Raw genomic sequence first — 20,149 nt, 5'->3', positions numbered from 1 at the left:
GCAATGAAGACAAGAATAATTCTGAGAGAATGTATTAACAGCCAGTGTTATACTGTCACTCAAAACACGTATTTGACCAATGTTTGTCAGTTTACTTTGCGCTCAAATTTCTTGGTGTTAAATGATCATGCTGCAGACATCAAGGGACGTTATTTAATTGACCTCGCTCACTCTCAGGTGTTTTCTACAACTTCCACTTCTCCACCCATGACTGGTATTTGTAGAATTAAAACAGAGGAAGATCAATTTGCTCGCATTATTGATGGGTTCCGCCCAACTGAACTATTTCGCGTTTTCACGAGCTTTTGGCGACATCACATGGGGTGTAGCGCTAACTCCACCTCCGGACCTTCCATATTTGCCCAAATATGCGAATTATCTCGAGAAATAGCTTTCAGCTACTAAAATCAAGTTTGAAAAGTGGGGAATTTAGGTATTATTTTTGTCTCCAATTCATCATGGGCGTTGGCTGTTCATGTGGTTATAAAATCAGACGGATCTTAGTGATCATGCTAAAATTTCTAGCCACTCAATGTGGCAACCACCAGATGATCCCCATTTGAGATTTAAACGTCTATCATTTGGGGAAGGGTATGTTTCTAAAGTTGATTTGGCAAGAGGTTATTATCAAATTCCAATGGCCCAGGAGGACGTGCCAATGACCGTGGTTATCACATCATCTGGCCTTTATAACTTTTTGCAAATGCCTACTAACTTTCCAACGTGTGACGGATGGCGTACTTCATAGATTGCCTTTCTTATTTGTGTACTTGGACGTTACTCTCGGATATCCAACTGAGGACAAGTGGGTGCAGTGAGGGATTGTTCATATTATTTCAATTGCTTGAAAATATTTTTTGACCATAATTCAGCTTGTTAAAACACAGGTACAATTGAGATTTGAATTTAATCGAGCCATCTTTCGTCGTTTTGAATGTAGGGTTTGTCTGAATTGGTACTAGACAAATTGATAGCTTAATTTGTTCGAAGGAGAAACACTGCTTATTGGTATTTTCCGGTTCATCGTTTCACCCTCGCATTGCTTATGTCGCTAGCATCGAGATGACGCATGTATCCTTTCAGAATCTTTAGTCCAAGAAAGGACTATTTCATCATTGCTCAGAGCTGGAAACCTGGACGGCCACAAGGTGTTTGATCAAAAATTTGGCCCTAAAATTTTATGTTGGTATGAGGTTGACCCCTTCAATCTCTTTTTTTCCAAATGCAGCGGACTCTAATTATCAGACCTGCAATGTGGTTGTAATTGCAATCACAATTTTAAGTAACTGTATTTGTAATTGATTAAATTTAAAGTCAAAGTAATCGTAATTGATGAAGATTTAGCCCATGCCATTTCGGTATTTCGGTATTTCGATAACAAAGTACCATTTTTTTCGTTTCATTAGTAAGGAGCATATACGTAGATATGGTTGATCCGACAGCATCTTTCAAGTCAGATTTGGACCGATGTTTAACAGGCATTCCAAATCAAACCTACATTCAAGGGTTAGCAATTTTTATGTAATTGAAAACAACTGAATTACGATCGGAAGGTTATTGTAAAGTAATTGAGGGTAATTGAATTGCGATTGGAAAGTACTCGTACTTGTAATGAAATTGAAAGTAATTAAATCACAATTGGAGATCAGTTGCAGTTCGATATATTTTCAGAAGTAATCGTGCTTAAATACATTTGAAACCAATTTATTTGTAATTGCGGTTAGTTACACTTGACACAGGTTTGCCAAATACTAGTCCCTCAGCTAGAGCGGAACCATATAATGCGTCACAAAATGCTTGCTCAGATCCTTCTTAAAACGTGTGCAATTGAACTCAGTTTTGACCAGGTTCCAATTTCGTAACCACTACCATTGATATGCCAGAGAAAATTGATCCCAAAGCCCAGCCCAGTACCACTTTACGGCGTACTTGTGTGGCGACCCTCAATTTCATTCGTTCTTGCTAGAGCTTGTCGGATTTCAGACTGAAGAATTCGAGATTCATGTTACCTTGACCTTCAATATGTTGAATTGGATTTAGTCATTATCCTGTCATGGGTTGGTGGATTGTTGACAAAGATTGACTAGAAAGACATTGCATATGTGAATGAAAGTGTTTTCTCAACCTGTCTTCTTGCCACAGTGAACAGAAACGTATTTGAAACAACCGCAATAGAAACTGCGAATGCTGACAGCTATCATCAACCCCTCACACTTTCTCGGAGTTAATTCAGTACCACACGCAATGGGCCTTGAAATTGGTCTGCGGTGAGGTAGAAATGCAATGGCAAAAAAAACAGAAGCTCGATCGTCCAGTGTTGTTTTAAGTTTAATAAATATTCTCTCCAAAGCAAACGGGATAGATGACATGGGTAAGGAACACAGAGAATGTTGTTGTAAGTAGTCTAGTTAAGATGTGTGAGTACATGTAAAGCACGGAGTAAGAGAATTTTTGCCAAGCAGTTGTCCACCATGACTAGTCATTCAAGAATGTGGCAAGATCCAGAGGGCGAAGATTGATTGCCAAATCATCGTCAGGAGTCCTTCATCTGTAAGAGCACGGTGCAAATTGCTCTGTTCATCATGTTTTAGACGTATTGAAGCTTGCCCATGTAAATTCGGGCACGTTTGGGCCCAGGGCTGCACTCCTTGTTGTTGTTGTTAAAGAACCCATCGAATATCACATAGTTGTTCACCTGCGGAATCGGGTTGGACAGGTCGTAATACTTGGCAAGAAAAGCTAAGAGCTTGGGAGAAGGTCGATCAATGGCCATGAACTGCGGGCCCATCTCCTGATCTTTGAGCATGTATTCAAAGAGCGCTCGACCACAGCCGGATCTTTGGCGAGATTCGTGGACGTAAAAGTCCAGGATGCACATGGAATACACTTCGTTCTGCATTCCTTGTCGATCCATCAAGAACAAGTTCTTCTTGCCAACCTTTAGAAGACCCACCACACTTCCCAGACCGTGTTCCGCCACACGGTCAATCAAAAGATAGACGGTGTGCTCACCCGAATGAGCCCGCACTTTAGAGGCTGATGTGATGGCTTGTTTGAGGTCTTGGGCCCTGGCCGAAGCATTGCCCATACTGTCCACCACATGACTAATTCTTTGTTGAATAAGACTGAGATTCTTGTAATGGGTAGCCGTTCGGTCAAGGTTGACGGGGAGCATGTCAAGGCCAATTTTGACGATATCCGTAGGGAAGATTGTGGTTAGATCGAAATCAAACTCCATGGTGACGGATCGAAGTGTATTGAATTGCCACTAATAGCAATTTGTTGTGGATGAATTCGGACAATATGGCTTTCAACAGAGTTAAGGTGTCATCACAAGAAATGATTCACCTTGTTGGAGGTTTGAAAGAGTCTCATCTGTCCTGTGGTACAGGCAACCAACTGAACTTCTTCTATTCAGCACGCAATTCCACTGTTCACACATTCGTCTCGCCCGGTTTGGAACACACTCTTTTAAAGCACGGTATGAGTTACCTCCTTGCTATGATCATCAGCACTTCCAAAGAACTCTTAAATGGCCAGACAACGCCCACGCATTAAACTAAGGAGACCTAGTCTCTAAAACACGTCTCGAAGCTCTGAAAACCCAGGACAAACACAAAGCTAAACTGGATTTGTTCAAATCCTATCTTTGGCAAAGGCAGATGAGATCACTGGATCAACTTGAGAATAAGGAAAGTAAATTGACTAAGAATTAAGTATGACACAATAGCTACAGAAGCCGCCTTTCGCCTACTGAATGGTTTTCCTAGCTCCAGGTAGTGTGGTTGCCGACTGAACAAATTTTCAGGAAGGATGGTTTGATGGCGGCTGGCCTTATTCTCGTAAATGTAGTACTGAGTGGTGGATGGAGTGAATCTTGCATGTGGAGTTGTTGCAGAACAGGTGGATGAAGTGGCTTTGTGCCAGCTACAGCGGTGATCATTGAAGCTCGTAGGCGTATGACGGGGCTTGGCGAATGCTTCAAGAATATCGTGAGGTAGCTTGACAATCCTCAGCAATGTTGAATATCCAGGCTAAAGGAAACCCGCGGAGCTGTTATGACTTCCTTCTTCTAGAGATGCCATTTTGGATAGCGGTGTAAGAAGCAAAAGGCCAATTACCCAGGAATAGATAACAAATTTAACAAATCTACCCGACCTGATGTTCGAACTTGAGGTGGCCAAAAGAGAACTTACCTGAAAATGTGGTGTCTCATCTCAGTGCAGTTTATCAACTTTGCCTTTATCTCGTTTATACTCATTTTTCTATGCTCCTTATCACGAAAAAATCGAAGAGAAATATTGGTTCAAGCTATATGTAGGTCCTTAGTTCTAGCCACAATGCTTCACTTCGAGGTCATCAAAGATCCTGAACAATGAGAGTCAATATGCGCTATCATCATAACAATTTAGCAGCACTGTGCGTAATCACATGAAAAGGGTTGCTTTCTCAGAGACACTGAAGTGAATCCAGACCAGGGATACGTCTTTCAGGTCCATGCTTTAATTTCTTTCAAAAAATGTCTCACTTCAATTTGGGGTTTCAACTAGCCTAGCATTCAGACAGTACTCATTATGAACCGTTTGCGGTAGGAGCCCTGAAATCAGAATATTGGGGGAGAGGGCGCCCTTGTACAACTCCGGAGAGTCGCTTATTACAATCTGGCCATCTAGCGGGTAAAAATTAAGCGTTCTGTAAAACGTCACGTGCGCCGGAAGTGTGCTTGTGTCTTCCATTTCCTCGTAATTTGTTTACTCTTCTCTGCCAAACTGAGGAATGGAGCATACGGTCACCGATGAGGATTGGAGAACACTAGAATGGGAGGATTTGGAAAATGAGAATGATTTACGTGAGGTGGAAGACCTCCTCAATGGCTTGGATCAACTTGTGGACCAAACTGACGAAGATCAACCCCTTTCCAAAGCCGAATCTCAACTGATCTCAGAACTAAACAAGTACCGCTCTGTCACCCCAATTTTCCAGTGCTTGGTTTGCTGTGAATTCCTATCGTCTGAGAGAGCCTTTCAATGTCATTGCGAGCAACATGAATCTTCAAATATGGAAACTTCTGTCCAAGAAGAATACTTTTGTGCCTTGTGCTTCACTACACGTGACAACCCACGTGGGATGGCTAAGCATCACATGATCAAGCATGCAAATCTAACTTGGACTTCATATATGGTCAAAACTTTGGTAATACGGTTATCCTTGCAGAATCCTACCACCCAATCTGAATGTGTTGTTTTCAACGATAATCATGAGGAATTCAACGTGTCAGACTTCGAAGAGTTTTACGTCACCGAGCAAGATCTAAGGGCCGTAGGATTATTCCTAGAGGATATCACTTCCAGCCACTCCAATCGGCCCAATGCCCAGAACAAAATTCAAGCAGAAAATAATGCCAAATCTGAGAAGAACACGAAGAGCAAAAGCAAGTTCATCAAAGTCGTCGGAAACCCAGGACGCCATCTCCCATCCTCGTCGCCAAAGCCAAAGGAAAATCGGATTAAGTCCAAGATAGAGACGAAATCTGTCTCTTCACTGGATTCGGACAAGACGTTTTCTGAATTGTCCACATGCGAGAGAGAACGTCTGAGACGTAAAGAGGAGCGGTTCTTGTTCCAAGACTTGGCCCGTTTGTTTGGAGAAACTTATGAAGGGTCCAAGGATTTCAGTAAATTTGCTGTTTTGGAGAAGGCCAGGTTAGAGTGTTTCCATCAATTGAAACGCTCTATTCAACTTGACGCTCAGATTGAGTTGCAAAAAAGCACTAGAGATGCCTTAAAGCTGTCTTTAGAAGCATTGAAACGCCAATTTTCTCTCAGAAATGACTGTGATGTAATCCTACTCGACGAATAGGTCAAATGTTTAAAACGGCTGTGAATATTTCTGTAAAAAGCGAGAATTCAAATCAAGTGTCTTTTTTGTTACATATCAATGCAACTCCTTTATTTTGTTATGTGAATTGGATTCCATTGATCATTGATTATATCCTAGAGCTTCCAAATTAGTGATGTCTTTCCAAGAAAGAGTGGTTGTCTACTCAAAATGGGCGTTTTGCTTAGGTATGCGAAGAAGGAAATATTACTTAAAACGAATGAATTGTAAAAATATACATATGTAGCTAAATTCTTGTCAAGCAAAATGCATAACTCATCTTGAACTTCGAGTGAATTTTCCCAAGTTAACGCTTCGCATTTGTTAGATGCTACAGCTCGATTTCACACTTTCGAAACGATCGTGTGATAAATTGCGCAATAGCCACGCCATGTCTGTGTGGTTGGGAGGTACTATCCCTGATGCAGACTGTCGTGAGCTCAATTACCTTAAAAACCGTGTGGTTGATCTTCATATCACGTTTTGTGAGTACTCCGGTCATTTCCGCAAGTGATCGCCTCCAGACAAAGTTCCATAGAACAAACACATCATTCAGGACGGACTTTGAGAAAAGTGGCAGTTCCATGCGGTGTAAAAAGTAATTATCTGTAAAACTATTTCTTTTGGAAAGGGGGTTGAAAACCCAAAGGAACGCTTTTCTGGCTTAGGCGGCATGTCTTCTTTCCTATTCAAAGGTATGTATTTTTGGAAAAAAACGGGGCGTTGTGCTTCCTTAGAAAAAAAAGGGAAGAATTCCAGTTTCAGTTCCTTTGTCCAAGAGTGTATGTATGTTTACTTCTATTTCTCTTTTTCCTATCAATTACTCTTGTAACTTTCCAACAAAGAAATTTAAAACTCGAGGAATCAAGACAGTGCGAAAGGTTGAAAACGTGTCATTTAGCAAAGGTAACATACAAAAGAAGTTTTATAGGATTTACTATTACCGATGACATTTTTCCTTATGACTGCAACACCTTTCAAGCGCAGCTTTCAAAACGGAAAACGAATTAACTAAAATACCTCATCTTTGCAGTATTTCAAAACATTGACAGTAATCCATTATCCCCGATTAGGGTGAACGAAACTTTGACCCCCTACCCGGATATCCGAATAATTTTCTGTCTCCTGCATGTGGAGACAGATCGCTCAACCTCGATTAATGTCATTTGGCAAATCGCCCAATTCTCGGATCCTTGAGAAGCTAGTGCGAAGGTGTGCTCCTTGATTGACTTTGAGTCTAGTTCTACTTTTTTTCGTCAACGTTTGTTTTCTTACTGATCCTGTCCCATGATTGAAAATTTGGCCATGAGATGAATTGGCACCGGGCGCGATCGCACATAGCCAAGAATCCGAACCATCAAAAACCTTTCCTACCTCAGAATCAAGCGAGTCATTGTTCATTCCGTTACTTCACGCTCCGGATTGCTCTTCAGCCCGGTTTGTTTGGTCCATTTGTTCACGAATGGGCTCCAGTGGTTGACCAATTCATGGCCGAGAGAACCAAGACTGAGAACACGACCAAAACGAAGCAGCAAATCGACTGGGAATGGGATTCGGGTTATGGTGACGATTGAGTGGGAAAGTCAAGAGTGAGGCGAAACAGAAGCATTATTTAAAGCAATCATGAGCTCGAGCTCCGGAATCCGGGGGATCCGGAGGAAAAAATCATCATTGTCAGAAGTTAAGATAGCTATCATTGGAGCGCCAGGAGTGGGCAAAAGTGGTAAGTAGTAGCCCGGTTATGAAGAATAAATAAATAAGCAGACTTAAGTCAATTATTAGTTTTACAATGGGCAATCAAACTAAAAAAAACAATGACTTCAATTGCGGTTTAATACAAACAACCGATTTTCATGTGTACTTTATTACAAGTACTCGATTTTCAGATGATGGCTACGACTTCATTTTCTCATGCAGATTTAGACAATATCACGGATACATTTTACCTCTCTTTTAATGTTTTGTGGGTTAGGTATCTCTGCCCTTAATCTGCATGATCTTGAGCGATCAATTGTTACTTTACTTCATTTTACATATATCTTGAACGAAGTAGCAACAATTGTTCTATCAAGCATTTTTTTTTTGAGAAAATATACATGAGCTGTTAAAGAATAAAACAACGTTGTGCTCTAACCTATGCTCATGTCGATTTGACCCAAAAATAGCCTCCATGCGTGTCCACCTCGATCTAGATAACCAAACAAACGTCGGCTTCTTTCAATGCCCAATACGATGTAACATGTAGGTAGCTGTGTCCTCATACACCTTGATTTCGTTTGTTGAATCATTCCGCACTTTTATGTGCAGACGTATTGATGCAAACCTCTTTGGACCACAATGCTTCTGCAAGGACCGCTCAAATTCCCGATGCTTACGTTACCAATTTGGAATCTGAAACCATGTGCATGAGATATATTGGCAACAATCTTGTACACAGCAAATCAAAATGTTTGCTACCTTTAGAAACAGGGTTCATATAAGCCAAGATAAGCCCGATGTATTAACTGATGCCACCTTCGAGTTTCGAGTGAGCTCCTGATTTGTTCAGGTTTGAGATCTAGGTCACGTACCATACACGTAGGTACAGAACCACATTCTCTTATAATTTGGTCTTGATTTGGCTCTCATCTAAAATGACGCTCCCTCTTGACAAGCTTTCTTTAGTCATTAACCTTACTTTATTAGCAATCGATAAGAAAACGGAAATACTGTAGATCTTTAGATCGCCGCTATAGTAATGTTTATTTACTCAAAGTTCAATAATGCACAAGTATAGAAATGATACAGGCTAATTCAAATGTATTCCCTGGACTCGATTTTCCATTCACATGCAGGCAAATTTAACAGCATTGTAGTTGCCGACGAATTGCTTGGCACTAAAAGGGGCCTTTTGTTCCCTTTCCTTCGTTTTCCAGCCTTGGCAGTGCGATTCCTAACGAAGCGTTATATCGGCGAGTACGACCATCAATCAGGTGAGGTGCAACCAAAATCATGTCAAGGTGCACTCTTAGGCACTTTTAGAACTCAGAACACCCAATTTGCTCAAGGCCGTGGCGTTTCATAAATTTGAAAACGTTTCCCCCTTTTTAGAGACTCGATATAAACACGAGATATTGGTGGATGGCGAGCCGGTGCTATTCGAAATTTGCGATACATGCCCCAAGGTAAAATCAAAGTTGGAATTACTGAACAGGCCTTTTCTTTAAGAAACTGACCCTTGCAGCTGGAGACAGATATGCCTTTGAGTGACACGATCATCTGGGCGGATGGTTTTATCCTGGTCTATTCCATTACGGACCGAGGCAGCTTTAACTACATCAAATTAGTAAAACAGTACATCATTGATGTCAGACAGCAACATTATGACAAAACTGGAACCACCAACTCTAGTGGAACCTTTGCTCCGATGGTGCTATTAGGGAACAAAGGCGACATGGTCCATCTTAGACAAGTGGCAACGGAAGAAGGTACACAAACAAATCCTAAAAAAAGACAGGTCAATAGGCCTAATCAAGGTGTCTCCTTAGGTGAAATACTGTCCAAGGATTTCGATTGCTACTTCTCAGAGGTGGCTGCCGCAGATCAAGTGTCTGAGGTGGCAGAGGCATTTCTGGAGCTCTGCCGAGAGGTCCACATATCCCGGAGAAAGAACAAAACGTCGCTTTTGAACAGGGTGCTCGGGAACAAAAGTGGCCTGAGATCCTATTCCCGAGGAAAAAGTGACACCGTCTTCTCTAAAGATTGATCATGTCACATGATGTCTTATTTGACCTCTAATAAACCTAAACGACATGAAAATGGCTATGTTTCTGGGTCAATATCACTCATTTTTTTCATGAACAAACGCGAGGATGGCCTCCAACGTTGGTGGACCGGTGGACCCTTACCCAATTTTTTGTAACGTGGATAAGTGCCATCATCGAACCATTATTTCTTGTTGGAAATAGCCGTTGGAGAAACCAGGTTATGCAAAATTTGTTGGAAGAGGTGGTGCTCGATTATTGAACAAACTTGAGAAAATCATGACAAAAGTTTCCCACCCTCCTTCGTCAGATTCCAGATCGTGAAAGGTACGTGCCTTCTTTTGACGAACTTGGTTGGGGTGACAAGGAGTTATTTGGGCCAAGAAAGGAAATGGAACAAGTCTTGGAAGCACAACGCGCCCTCCCTCCTCCCAACCAAAAGAAATCAGGATTGGCCTGCATGTAATAAGTGTTTATTGTTCTGTGACCCTCGTCTCCGAGGAGAAAAGGACGTCGCTTTTCGCTATACAATATGAGAAGACGATAATTTGAATTTTGATTCAGGTATGATTCGATTAGGCGTCTGATTCTTTGTTGAGAAGATTGGGATCACTGATAATGGAGATACCAGTGAGGTTGGGAGACTTTGGTCTTTGGAACTTTTGAAGCTCATCACGAATGGCTTGAATGATCAATCCACCGGGATTGGACTCCTCTTTACCTTCATCTGAGCCGTCAGGTGTTTGGTCCTTCACATTGGGTGGTTCCACGCAAAAACTCACTTGCTTCTTGGGAGACGTCCCTTCCGACCAACAAGACTGAGGTTGGCGCCTTTTCCGCAGCTCCAACTGGTATTGTACTTCTTCCTCGGATGTAGACCCAGGCAATAGTTGTCCACGGTGAAGCTTCTTTTTACCAGAAATGAGATCCTCCCAATGTCGTTGACGCATGTTGAACACCGGATCAGCTTGGAGTCTTGATTCTGTTGCTGACCAGGGACGCGTTTGGTTCTTGGCAATCCTACAGAGAAGAAAAGAAAGGAACTAATAACGTGTGTGTTTGTCACGGTTTTTTTATAAGTGGAGCATGAAATCGGCTTTTGGACATCGGACAAAGCAATATGATTGACCTACAATCCTTACTTGTCGGTGGAAGATTGAATTTTCCCCTTGCGAGTGATATGGGACTTGGCACTCAGGGCTCTTTTCTTTGAATCGGGACTGTCTGGCAAAGGCAGTTCTGACGACATGGCAGTGGCCCCTTCGCCCGATCCTTGGAAATGTTGCGTCTCTTCTTCTTTCGTGCTGGAACTTAATTTCCTGCTCAGGGGGACTTCAACAATAGGATCTGCTGAACACGCAGAATTGGACGGCGACGGAGAGGGTTGTTTGTGCTGCTTGTGGCGCTGTTTTCTTTGGTGCCAAGACTTGGAAGAAGGGGGAGAAGACACGTTTTTGTGGGGCTGGATTTCGCCTGAGGACGTGGAAGAAGTGGTGGACGCCGTGGGAGACTTGCGATTTTGTGGGAGGTACGCCCAATTGCGTCCAGCAGATTCGGCAGACGTTTCCCGACTCTCTCCTGGGAGCATGATTTCCTCTTCTAAGAGGTCTGTTAGAGGTCCCAAGAAGCCCTCTTTGTCTGGGGTTCGAATCGGAAATGACGATTGCTCCACCTCATTGGATGCAAATCTCCCGGGCTTCTTACTACTCTTGGAGTGCTTCCGCTCCCGACTGGTCTTTCGAGTCTTGGCCTTGACCTGAAGCTCGGGCGTATTGTTGGAGCTCTGGTCGGCTTGGGCCGGACTCTCTCCTCCATTGTCATCTAAGTTTCCTCTGCTTCTAAAGATGTCCTCTCCTGAAGAGTACTTTCCCCCAAATTGACCCCCTTCTCCGGCCACCTTCAATGTGGAGTTGGCTGGAGAAGGTCCTGAGGCTACATCGACTCCCTCTTTAGGACAAGCCAGAGTGAATGCCGCTTGATCAATCTGAAACGTGGGGAGAAATGACGAATATTGTAACAACGTTGTCGGACCCGTCAAGTTTGTTTTATTAATATTGTGTTCCTCTTCACCCCCTTGTCTTTCCTTGCGTTTGGTGCTTACCGATCCCATAGGAGAAGAAATTCCCATGGTTGCGTGAATACCCGTTTGGCTGTGTTCATCAGGGCTTGTACTTGGTCCAGGACTGGCAAGCAGCCGTTTATGTTTGTTCTCTTCCTTCTTGTAATGACGAAGGAGCAATAGCAAGGCCAAAAGAACAATGATGGCCAAACATGTGGACACGACCACTGCAGCAATCAACCAACTCGTTTGACTCGTGGCTCGTTGAATGTAGGGTTCTGCTCTTACTGTATAAGGTTCGGCCTTTGTTACCAATGGGAAACCCAACACTTCGGCTACTTCACTGTCGTCCAAGTTACAGAGGGCTTCCACGGCAGTGACAGCATTGACCAGGGCTTCATCTGCGGAAAAAAGTTAGAAATATCGTTGCTGACTAAATGGTATTCACCAAATCAAGGTACTTTGGTATCAATTACCCCGGTTGACCGTGTAAATCATCTCTATTTCTGGGCGAGGAAGACTGGATCGAATGTTATGAATTCTGACGGTTGGAAGCGCTTCCGAGTCATCGTCATTGGTACTTGAAAACGTAGATTTAAGCAATCCCACGTTTCTCGCCAACTCAAGATCTGCATCATTCATGATTGCCGTGCTCGTTTCGGGCTCATCCGTTGTCGTGTCAGGTAAAATACTTTCGGGCTCAGTCCCAATCGAAATGCCTGTGGTCTCGGGCTGAGTGGATGTGGTTGTAAGCTGGTAAGGAGTTGTCACGTCTGGCAGAATCGTCGTGTCCTCTGGGCTCTGGTTCTCAAAGAGAGACTCCATTAATGTTGTGGTCTCGTCTTCTGGTTGCAAAGTGGTGGTGCTCATCTCTCGCTTGAATCGCTTCTTTTCGTACGCCGCTCGATAAGCACGGGTCAACTTTTGTTCCATATCATTCCGGAAATGTTCAATTCCCTTGTGAATGATGGTCATATTGCTCTGGAGAATGGTGCGAATGAGGTATTGCTCCTCCGGAAGATCCTTGGACCCATAGGGATGGTAGTTATGAGGGTCACCAGTGATGGAAGAACTACTGGGTCCATTGAGGTTGTTCTGAACGGGAGTGGGTTGAATGAACTGTGGATTGAATGCGGAGCCTGCGGTGTCCATTTCGCTGGAGCCTTGAGAACTCCCTTGGCCTTGGAAAGGTGCAGTGGGCAAAATGGAAGTGACCACGGTTTGAGTGACCGTGACAATGTTGCTGTCAATTTGGTCGATTGAGTTGATTTCGATGTCACCTTCGTGATAATCAAAGGCTTGGCTGTTGAAGTCTCCTTCACCTTTAAATAGAGTGTTATTTTTACAAAGATTCTGGCTCAGATTATAAGAAATAGACCGGAAGCCTGATTGTAAAAAAAGACAAGCTCAAATGGCCTCTTGAATATGGACTTCAAATCACCTCCAATTATGCGGTTGGATTGTCACTATCTTCGATGAACATAAGAAGTTTTAATGTCTAGTTATAAAGTCAAAGGCAGCATATCTAGCTAAGGAACTGACCGTATCAAATCTGCCACATCTGTTATTGAATGAACCTAATTGCACTTTTTGCTTCTGAGCTATTTGTAACAAATTATTAGTAAAATACGTTGCTTCACAGCAGAGTTCTGATTTGTAAAATTCAATACTCTGACTCACCTTCGCCCGTCCAAAGAAAGTCCTCCACGTCAATATCTTCATTTCCAATGATGGGATGCTGATTATCCAAGATTTCATGAAGCAACTCATCCCTGGACTTTGGATTATTGCCATCAGTGACCTTAATGGAACTTGGTCCAAACGGATAGGACCAACGCTTGAATCGGCGATGATTTAGGCGATTAAATCTTCGAGGCAAGAGTCGTTTCGAAGAATCTAAAGTCATGAACTGACCACTGGAAAACGAGTGATGGTTCAAGCGGACCATTGAACATTGTGTCTGCCATCCTGAAACCAAAAAAAGCGTCACAAAATAAAGAAAAAAGGAAAAGGGGCTAACGAATCTCAAGTCAGACTTTGTTTTTTTTTTACATTCTAAATTCTCCTTACATACCCATTCAAATTTGCTGGAAGACCAAATACCGTAGAATTATTATTTTTAAAAAATAGAATAATTTCATTTTGAAAGCACTAGGGATTGCGTTACTTGAATATAAAAAAAAAAAAAAAAGTTCCTCCCAAGAATACAAGGAACCATGACAAGTGCATTGCAAATATTTCTCCAGATCCTTTCCTTTTTCAATTATTGAAACGCTTAAGATTGGGAATGGAAAATGCCATCATTCAAACTGGACTCATGTGAAATTGATTGACCCCTAACACACGACCTATTTCTAAATGGTAGTGAGTAGTACGTCTTCAAAGTTTGGGAAATTAATTAGAGTTATTTGTACCAAAAAGACGATTTCTTCAAGCATGCAAACATCCACACAAATGACCCCCTATCCATTGCCAGATCTTTATTGCTTCCTCTCTTCACTTCCAGTTTTCAGAAATGCCAAGAAACCCTACCTGATTTGAACGATTAAAGCAAGCTTGTTCAGATTTAACGGAGCGTTTTCTCACATCGCAAATATGGAACGATTCGAACTCTTCTCTGTTGTTGATGGTGATGATAATGATCATGAATTCGTGATCATCAAAAACTGGTTACCTAGAGAGTCTTTTTGACTAGTTGGAAGTGTGAAGACAAGCTCGAACAGTTATTAATTGAAATGCATTCAATTGAAGCTCCTCGGATTGGCATTTTTCCCATGGTTGGGGAAAAATAACGTCTTCAAAATAAGTGCCATTAATCACCATACTTTTTCCTAATCTCTCTTGAAGTTTTGTCATAAAAGTGGCTCGAATGGTTGGTGCGTTATAAATCAACCCAAAAATGGATGGTTTATAAAATGCATTGAAAAACTTCCTGTTTCCCAACCAATAGCATCATCATAGTGCAATTCATTTTTGGCAACCCTGCTCGCGAGTTTAAGGCCAATAAGAAACTTCCAGTCTTCGTTCTCTTTCACGATTGGATGCCTGAAAGAGGAGCCTGTAGTCCATGAAGTGTGGACTCCTCGGAAGTCCTTGAATCACATACTGTTGTTGTGAGTTAATTGCAGGATTTAACAATTTGAGTCAGAACCACTTGTTTGCCTTCCAAAGGTAAGTTCTTCAATGGAAATCAATAACGTGGAACGGATCAAGGAATAACACACACATACACATCTTACGTTCAGGCAAGACGAAGTGGGTGACAGGAAATACTCCTCACCTGATCAGGGGTATGGATATATCCAATAACATGATCATTTCATTTGATTCATAATCGTCTGATTCATAATTTGCGGTTATCTAATTTATTGAGAGCCAGTGAACTTGAGGATAAAGCATCTTCTCCAAGCTAGTGAAGGTTAGTTCAATGGTAAAGCCTTGAGGTAATAAAATGATTATCAAGTTGCATTGTCTAGAAAGTCATTGTTAGGATCTAGCCATGCGCGAATTGATCTGGTCCAAATGTTAAAGAACCTGCATCAATATAAAAAGAAATGATCTAACGAACCAATACTCGTGTGTCCTCTAATCTATCATCAGGATCAAATTGATGTGGACAAGCCGTCCATCTGAAAAAAGGTTCTCAGATTTGTCATGGTCTAGATTTGGACACCAGACACATGCATATTTCCCCCAATACTGTGCTCTATCATGGACTTGACGACCAATACCGATATTTGACGTGTTACATAATGTCACACAACAGTAGCGATATTCAGGGTACTTCGTATTCCAACAAAAATGTACTTAAATACAATGGGTAGATTTTCTACTCGCTTATTGGGAAGTGTAAATTCCCTTATAATGGAGTTATCAACAACTCTGGACTCGATTCCTCAAGACAAATTACAATCTTTAGACCAATTTTGAGACAGAAAAGGAGTCTCATGGTGGTCGAGAATTACACCTCAAGAGGACCAGAAAGCCTTGAGGCTAAGATTCACTCCAGTTTGATAATTGTCGCTCGCGCGAGTCCTTCAAATCTCGATAAAATGTAAACAAACAAACAATGAACTCATGTGTAGATATTAATCAAGGCCTTAGATTGGCAAGAGAAGGGAGAATCAGGGCATTCAGGTGCATAGGCAGAGCAGTATTGTTGGATGGAGATAGACTGGAATGGACAGAGGTGTAAAAGTTCATGACTAGCAGAATTTGACGACGCCCCTCAGTCCCTCTAATAAAGCAAATTTTGACACATTTCCCGTCCACTAAAATCCTAAAACTGCCTAGTATGCAATACCAGAAGTTCAGGTAATTTTCTGAAGTTGCCAGGAATATATCATGACATCATCTAATCTTGACCAATCAGGGATATGTAGAGGCGATTTTCATACCAGGTAAAAAACGCCAACCAAGTCTCATCTGTCTGTCATGGTGTTTTTTTTGCGGCAATTAATCGCTAGTTGGCAAAAGTGAGAGTTAAATGCCAGAATCAATTTATCCCTACTTTTTTACCCTCGGACCTCTTCATGATAAAAGTCATGTGATGGACATGCTTTACACATCGCTAAGTATTGAAAAATCAGACTTCGCGGATTTGCTTAAAAAATGAACATAAAGTTCAGGGTGGAGTCAACCTTGTTGTCCAAAAGCGAATGAAGCCACAACCCTTTTCATGAATACGAGGTCTACGACAACTCTCTCTAAAATAGAAGTGGATCATGGCAAGATATCAATTGCCTAATTGACTCGTCCCATTACTCGTTGCGCCATTCAAATGTCATTTTCTTTCGCTGAGTCCCTTTTATACCTTAGGTGATATTCCCCACCATTCTTTCTGATGTGATGGCTTGTTTGGAGTTGTCGGTTACGCTAGGCATGAGCCTAATTGTGATAGTCAACATCCTGGGATAAATCCGTGCAAATTTCAAATTGCACTTCTGCCAAACGAAGTGAAGGAAATTGATTGAGCAAAGTGCATCTTATTATCGAACTCCATTATAAAAAAAAAGAACGGTCGGGAATGCATGAACGAGAGAATTGGAGTGAATCCACGCTATGGGTGGTGTTCTAGTTATTTTATGGTCTTTTGGAGTACGAACATACTTTGTCGAATGTCAGGGGATGTTTTTACCGCTTTATGGACTTGATCACCAATCGCTCCAAACACATTGTACCCGAGGAAATAAGGCAACAAACTCGGTACTTTTCTGCTGAATAAAACAGATATTTCCGCAAACTTGGAAAACCACCATGGCCAAGACAAAGTCCTTCTTAGATTTCATGCCAGCCGACCATAAAACTCCAATTTGAATCCTCTTGTCAATAATACCCGGCAATTCATTGGCCATCAATATTAAATGAGACATGGAAACAGGTGTGTTTATATTTATCCGAGAGAAAATTCGTTTTATATCGGGAGTGACAGGGTCGAACAGCGTTGGATACTAATGGATCGCTACCAATTGCATGGACATATTGCTTGTATCTTGGCACCCTGTTTTATGTGTCGCGTTGGAAGAGAAAGAAATCTCACTTTGCCTGCCAGAATCTTGGACGAAGGCCTTTCTTCATCCAATTATTGCATGCATGCCATTAGGCACATAGTTTCCCAGATTGGTTGTAATTCATATTGATGACCTAATTCCACCTTTTATCATGGAATATCATTAAAGTGGCCCTCACGACCCAGATACAACGCTACATACACGTATATCGTGTCATCGCTTTTTACACAGCTTCAACGCAGTAAGAATCCTTCCCTTCCATCTTAGTTGTTTGATTCTCTTAATATTTTGATGATATTAACGAGGGCCCCCTGGTTTTTTTTTCAGCATTCATTTGCAATGGAATCCTTATTAAAAGTGAAATACGTTAGGCTAGAAATGTGTAGCCAAGCTTCTTTTGGGCCAGGTTAGACAACTCGACAGTACTTGCGAGACGATTGTGACCGTCAAAGTGCAGGGATGGTAGATTCACTCAGATTGGGTTATTTAAGATAAGGTTTCAGTTAAAGAATGATTTTCATTCTTTCTAGGGTGGATAGTAGATTGTTTATTGATTAAAAATCCTAGGTATGCTCGATCACAATGGATATATAGTTTTCAAAGAAAGATTCCGTTTGGGTGAGAATCGGGGAAAAAAGATCAATTGATGTTTGGTGCAATGTGACCAAGTATAATGTTTTTTTTCTCCTATGTTTTCTTACAAGCTACAATGAGTCATTTGGAACCGTCTAGCTCGGCCGAACCCATAACATCGCATAATTTTTTGGTTTTGATCATACTTCAAGGCCTTTTTGACCTGTTTATTTGCAACCCTAATTATCATGATTTATTTCAGAATATAATCTGTTGCATCTAGTTCTTTTCCTTTGCAATAACTAAAATTACCAGAATTTACCATAACATAAGGTAACCATACCGCCCATTCCAAAATAATTTAGTTTATTACCCGAAAATCTAGTCATGTTATTGGCCATTTCATTATCTCACAAAGCATTGCAACATGATTTATCGCTTGTATTCGTCGCTCCACTTTACACATTTCATTATTTTTCAAGGGGTTTATTACGCCAATAATGGAGTAATAGAAATTAAAAATCAGCCAGCTCTAATTCGTTGGTGGAAATATATTACACAAATTTAAAGCTAAAATGATACATAACGAAGTCGGCAAAAAATAGATAGAGTAAATAAAATAAAACATACCAATAAAAGAAACAATTGCCTAACAATTGATTTAGAACTGAGAATCAGAAGCTTAACATGGCGTAATCATAAGGTTTATTTGTATGAAGCCAAAGGTAAACGACAAAAATAAGGTGTCTGAGTCTACTGCTGTTAGTCTCAATTACTTAAAATTGTCCGAAACAGAAAGGAGAACTTTCAGAATGATTGAAAAGACAGACCCCCGGTTCCATTTGCTAATTTCCATAGTGTTTCTGAATTATGCACTTTCTGTTCCAGTTTCACGACAATACTAAAGCCTTAAATTCGATATTGGGCTTGCTCTCCATATAAAAAAAATCATCCTCATCCAAGAATGGGAATTATTTTGCATTTAACGATTGGACGCTGCAATGCCTCGCATCGAAATACCTAACCTTGCCAAACAAGAAACCATTGAAGCAAGTTCATTTTTTGCTGCAGTTGCATCAAAAACTAATGAGAGGTGATACTTGCCACTTCCGAACGTCATCAAATCTATGATCTGGCCCTTCAGTAATTCAATGCTCAACAACATTAGATTGTTTCCAGACATTAGTGACTACGCACTAAGCAAGATTAATCTTTTCTGACCATCGACATTGCGTTCAATGGTTGGATCAGTCTGTTGAAAACACATGTCCAAACGTGGGTCCTGCATATTTCATGAAGGTCGCCTTGAAATCGAAAGTCCACTTGAACCAGCGTCATCTTACCTGCTTTGGATCCGAATGAAAGAATGCCAAACAGAAGGCTGAACAAGGTCCAACACTTCATCGCCATTTCTGGTTCAAAATTCCATTCTGGACAACACCCCACAAGAGCAGCAGCACTCCAATCTAGACATTCATAGGCCAAGTTGTCAATGGTTGTGGACCTCGAAATCAACTACACCAAGGTGAGCCAACCATTTTTGGAGGGTTGCCGCCGCTCATTTGCGGCGCCTCTCCACTCACTCTTTGGCAGTCAGGGCGCCAAAAGGTGGATGGTGGATTGTGGATGGAGGATCAGAACAGGCCTTGGAAGCGGACCGATCGGGACTGCTCGAGGAGGCGCTATAATCAGAAATTTGAGGCCGACGAGTACATTAGCTTTGACTCCTCTGTCATGCACAGAGAGAAGGGCCACTCCACGTGATTGCGCGCCACAAGGTTGGAGCTCTGAAGTGTTCGGTGCCGTGAGCGCAAGTTCCAAATGCTGTTGAGGTTGAGGATAAGAGAGAGAGAGGAGAGGAGGAGTAGAGAGACGTTCAGGACTTTGTTCGTTTTGGTCTCTGTGGATTGCAAAACACTTCAATTTGGGTCACTTCATAATCGTGGAAAGTAGATTCCTGGGGTTGGAGGTTGGAGAGACCAAATCAAGTTTGTCCTGTCATTTGGCGAAGTTGTTCCGTATAGTGTTGGAGCGAATCCTTGGAATTTCTCACATTTTGCGGGACTCGAGTACGCGACAAAACGATAAGTTTTGTTTTCTTAAGGTAGACGACGCTATTGCAATCACCAGAGACGGCCAAAATTTGTATGACATGTTTTATGTAATAAAAGTAATTTATTTGCATATTGGCACATCTCATTTCTTCTCCGTGTTTTTGCGACAAATTGAGACATTGAGGCTGAGCGGATGAAAATCCAGCACAATAAATCGAGTCGATAACCCTGGGTTCAATTCCCGCTTTCAGAAGTTTGCGATGCTTGCGATTGAGGTCTACGCTTAAAAATGTCACCAAAAATCAATGGGCTTATGACCATCATGGACAGTAG

The 20,149-nt window shown here is 41.7% G+C and overlaps 3 protein-coding genes across 3 annotated transcripts; 1 reads left to right on the top strand and 2 right to left on the bottom strand.

The window, feature by feature from the left end:
• Positions 1-2,310: 2,310 nt before the first annotated feature.
• On the bottom strand, positions 2,311-4,125 carry LOC131877686 (alpha-tubulin N-acetyltransferase-like). The gene has a single exon (XM_059223434.1). The coding sequence runs from the start codon at positions 3,236-3,238 to the stop codon at positions 2,588-2,590; it is 651 nt and encodes a 216-aa protein (XP_059079417.1). The 5' UTR covers positions 3,239-4,125; the 3' UTR covers positions 2,311-2,587.
• A 2,902-nt stretch (positions 4,126-7,027) lies between these two features.
• On the top strand, positions 7,028-9,673 carry LOC131877685 (ras-related and estrogen-regulated growth inhibitor-like). Its single transcript, XM_059223433.1, has 5 exons — positions 7,028-7,600; positions 8,793-8,849; positions 8,968-9,041; positions 9,101-9,344; positions 9,405-9,673. Exons 1-5 carry the CDS (start codon positions 7,501-7,503, stop codon positions 9,620-9,622), a joined length of 693 nt encoding a protein of 230 aa, XP_059079416.1. The 5' UTR covers positions 7,028-7,500; the 3' UTR covers positions 9,623-9,673.
• A 403-nt stretch (positions 9,674-10,076) lies between these two features.
• LOC131878187 (uncharacterized) lies at positions 10,077-19,520 on the bottom strand. Its single transcript, XM_059224101.1, has 6 exons — positions 19,106-19,520; positions 13,360-13,647; positions 12,156-13,001; positions 11,722-12,080; positions 10,763-11,604; positions 10,077-10,640 (listed from the first exon to the last, which is right to left on the bottom strand). The coding sequence occupies exons 1-6, from the start codon at positions 19,170-19,172 to the stop codon at positions 10,196-10,198; spliced, it is 2,847 nt and encodes a 948-aa protein (XP_059080084.1). The 5' UTR covers positions 19,173-19,520; the 3' UTR covers positions 10,077-10,195.
• Between the last annotated feature and the right edge of the window lie 629 nt (positions 19,521-20,149).

This window comes from Tigriopus californicus, chromosome 3 (genome assembly GCF_007210705.1).
Source record: "Tigriopus californicus strain San Diego chromosome 3, Tcal_SD_v2.1, whole genome shotgun sequence".
Lineage (NCBI taxonomy): Eukaryota > Metazoa > Arthropoda > Copepoda > Harpacticoida > Harpacticidae > Tigriopus > Tigriopus californicus.
This window is presented reverse-complemented; position numbering and strand designations above follow the sequence as displayed.